Here is a 1,806-nt window from a genome sequence, read left to right on the forward strand (position 1 = left end):
AATAATAATAATAATAATAATAATTTGTAGAGAATAGGGAATAATAATATATATCACTCTGTCTGTCTCTATGCCCTACACTATTTCCAGTGTTTATGTTATGTGTTATTGACAGGTGATTGACAAGAGGACCCATCTGGCTGAGCCTATCAAGAGCTCAGAGAAGGGACTATTCTCCACCACTGCCAGACTGACTATTTCTGAGAAGGCCTGGCTCAGGGGTGGGACTTACAGCTGCGATGTCAGTCATACTACTCTCATCCAACCATTGGTCAAGACTGTCACCATCCCCGGTAGGACATGATTTGTGATTGTGTAATCGTTTTGGCATTATGTGTGTTGTTCAGTTAATTTGTATAATGGTTATGACAGTGTTAATTGTGGGTGGTGTTATGATTTTAAAGGTATGTTAAATCTAAGCTAAGGGTGTGTGTTGTGTTGGCATGGTGTGTTTGTGTTGTGCAGGTGTTAAGGGTGTGTGTTGTGTTGATAATGTGTGTCTGTGTTGTTGGTGTTCATGGTGTGTTGTATGCTTGTGTTGTTCAGGACTGGGCTCTCCACAGCAGACTCTACGAGTGGCCAAACTGTCCTTCTCTGTGCTGCTGAGCAAGAGCCTGTTGTATTGTGCCCTTATCAACACATTTCAGGTATTGTATACTGCAACACTCTGCATACACTACACACCCTGTATTATATGGGAATACACTACATACACACTGCATTATCCCATAATACACACTATATCCTCTACTGCACTCTCATCAACACACTGCAGACACTATAATTCAAACTGTATATACTGCACAAACCCTGTATACACCAAGCATCTGTATACACACTGTAAACTGCCTGCTGTACTGCATCCAAGTCCCAGCTGATGGCCACTAGTAATAGTACCTTTTTGACACAATGATATTCAAGACAACAAAATACTCAAAGTCAGTTGTGCTGAGATTTGACCTGTAATGTGTTAATTACTGTATTCCTCCATCCCCCTCTGTTTCTGTCGTGTTAATGTACTGTAGTGTCCAGTCAGTCAGTGTGTCTGTACTGTATTAACCCTCTCTCTCAGTGCAGTGTTAATGTACTGTAGTGTCCAGTCAGTCAGTGTGTCTGTACTGTATTAACCCTCTCTCTCAGTGCAGTGTTAATGTACTGTAGTGTCCAGTCAGTCAGTGTGTCTGTACTGTATTAACCCTCTCTCTCTCAGTGCAGTGTTAATGTACTGTAGTGTCCAGTCAGTGTGTCTGTACTGTATTAACCCTCTCTCTCTCAGTGCAGTGTTAATGTACTGTAGTGACCTCTCCCTCTCTCTGCAGGTACTCAAGGTCTACAGAAAAAAACATTAGTGTGTGTACTCTGCAGCGAAGAGATGCTGGACTCCAGTGAGCCAACACAGACAGAATTGTACCAACGTGGACCAAACCACTCTGGCCTGCAGACAAGCTTGTGACACAGAAATTAACTGTGTTGCTGTAGGCAAATGCTGCACCGCACACAGACACAGCTAAATAAGATGAATAATAATATAATGCAATGAATAATTGCTCTCTTGGCTTTTTATTAATGTAAAGAAGTTAAACTCAATAAAGACAAACTACTTATATTGGGTTATTCTGTTTGAGGTTACTAAAGTGTTTTATTGTTGAAGTTGAATACATAATGTGGTATTGATGATAATAATAATTATATTGATGATGACACTATCATAATAATAGTTTAATATTGCGTTAACTTTGGGTTAATCATCACCATTATAATTATAATAATAATAATTATTATTATTAGGCACTGAGAGACACTGAC

At 39.6% G+C, this 1,806-nt stretch overlaps 1 gene segment (V, D, J or C); it reads left to right on the forward strand.

The window, feature by feature from the left end:
• The window catches only part of LOC136764522 (Ig lambda-1 chain C region-like), a 10,136-nt gene extending 8,530 nt beyond the window's left edge, over positions 1-1,606 (forward strand). Inside the window, 3 exon segments of the C gene segment in view lie at positions 116-293; positions 547-647; positions 1,320-1,606. Coding sequence covers positions 116-293; positions 547-647; positions 1,320-1,349 — 309 coding nt within the window.
• The last annotated feature ends 200 nt before the right edge of the window (positions 1,607-1,806 follow it).

Source organism: Amia ocellicauda, chromosome 12 (genome assembly GCF_036373705.1).
Source record: "Amia ocellicauda isolate fAmiCal2 chromosome 12, fAmiCal2.hap1, whole genome shotgun sequence".
Taxonomy (NCBI): Eukaryota; Metazoa; Chordata; class Actinopteri; order Amiiformes; family Amiidae; genus Amia; species Amia ocellicauda.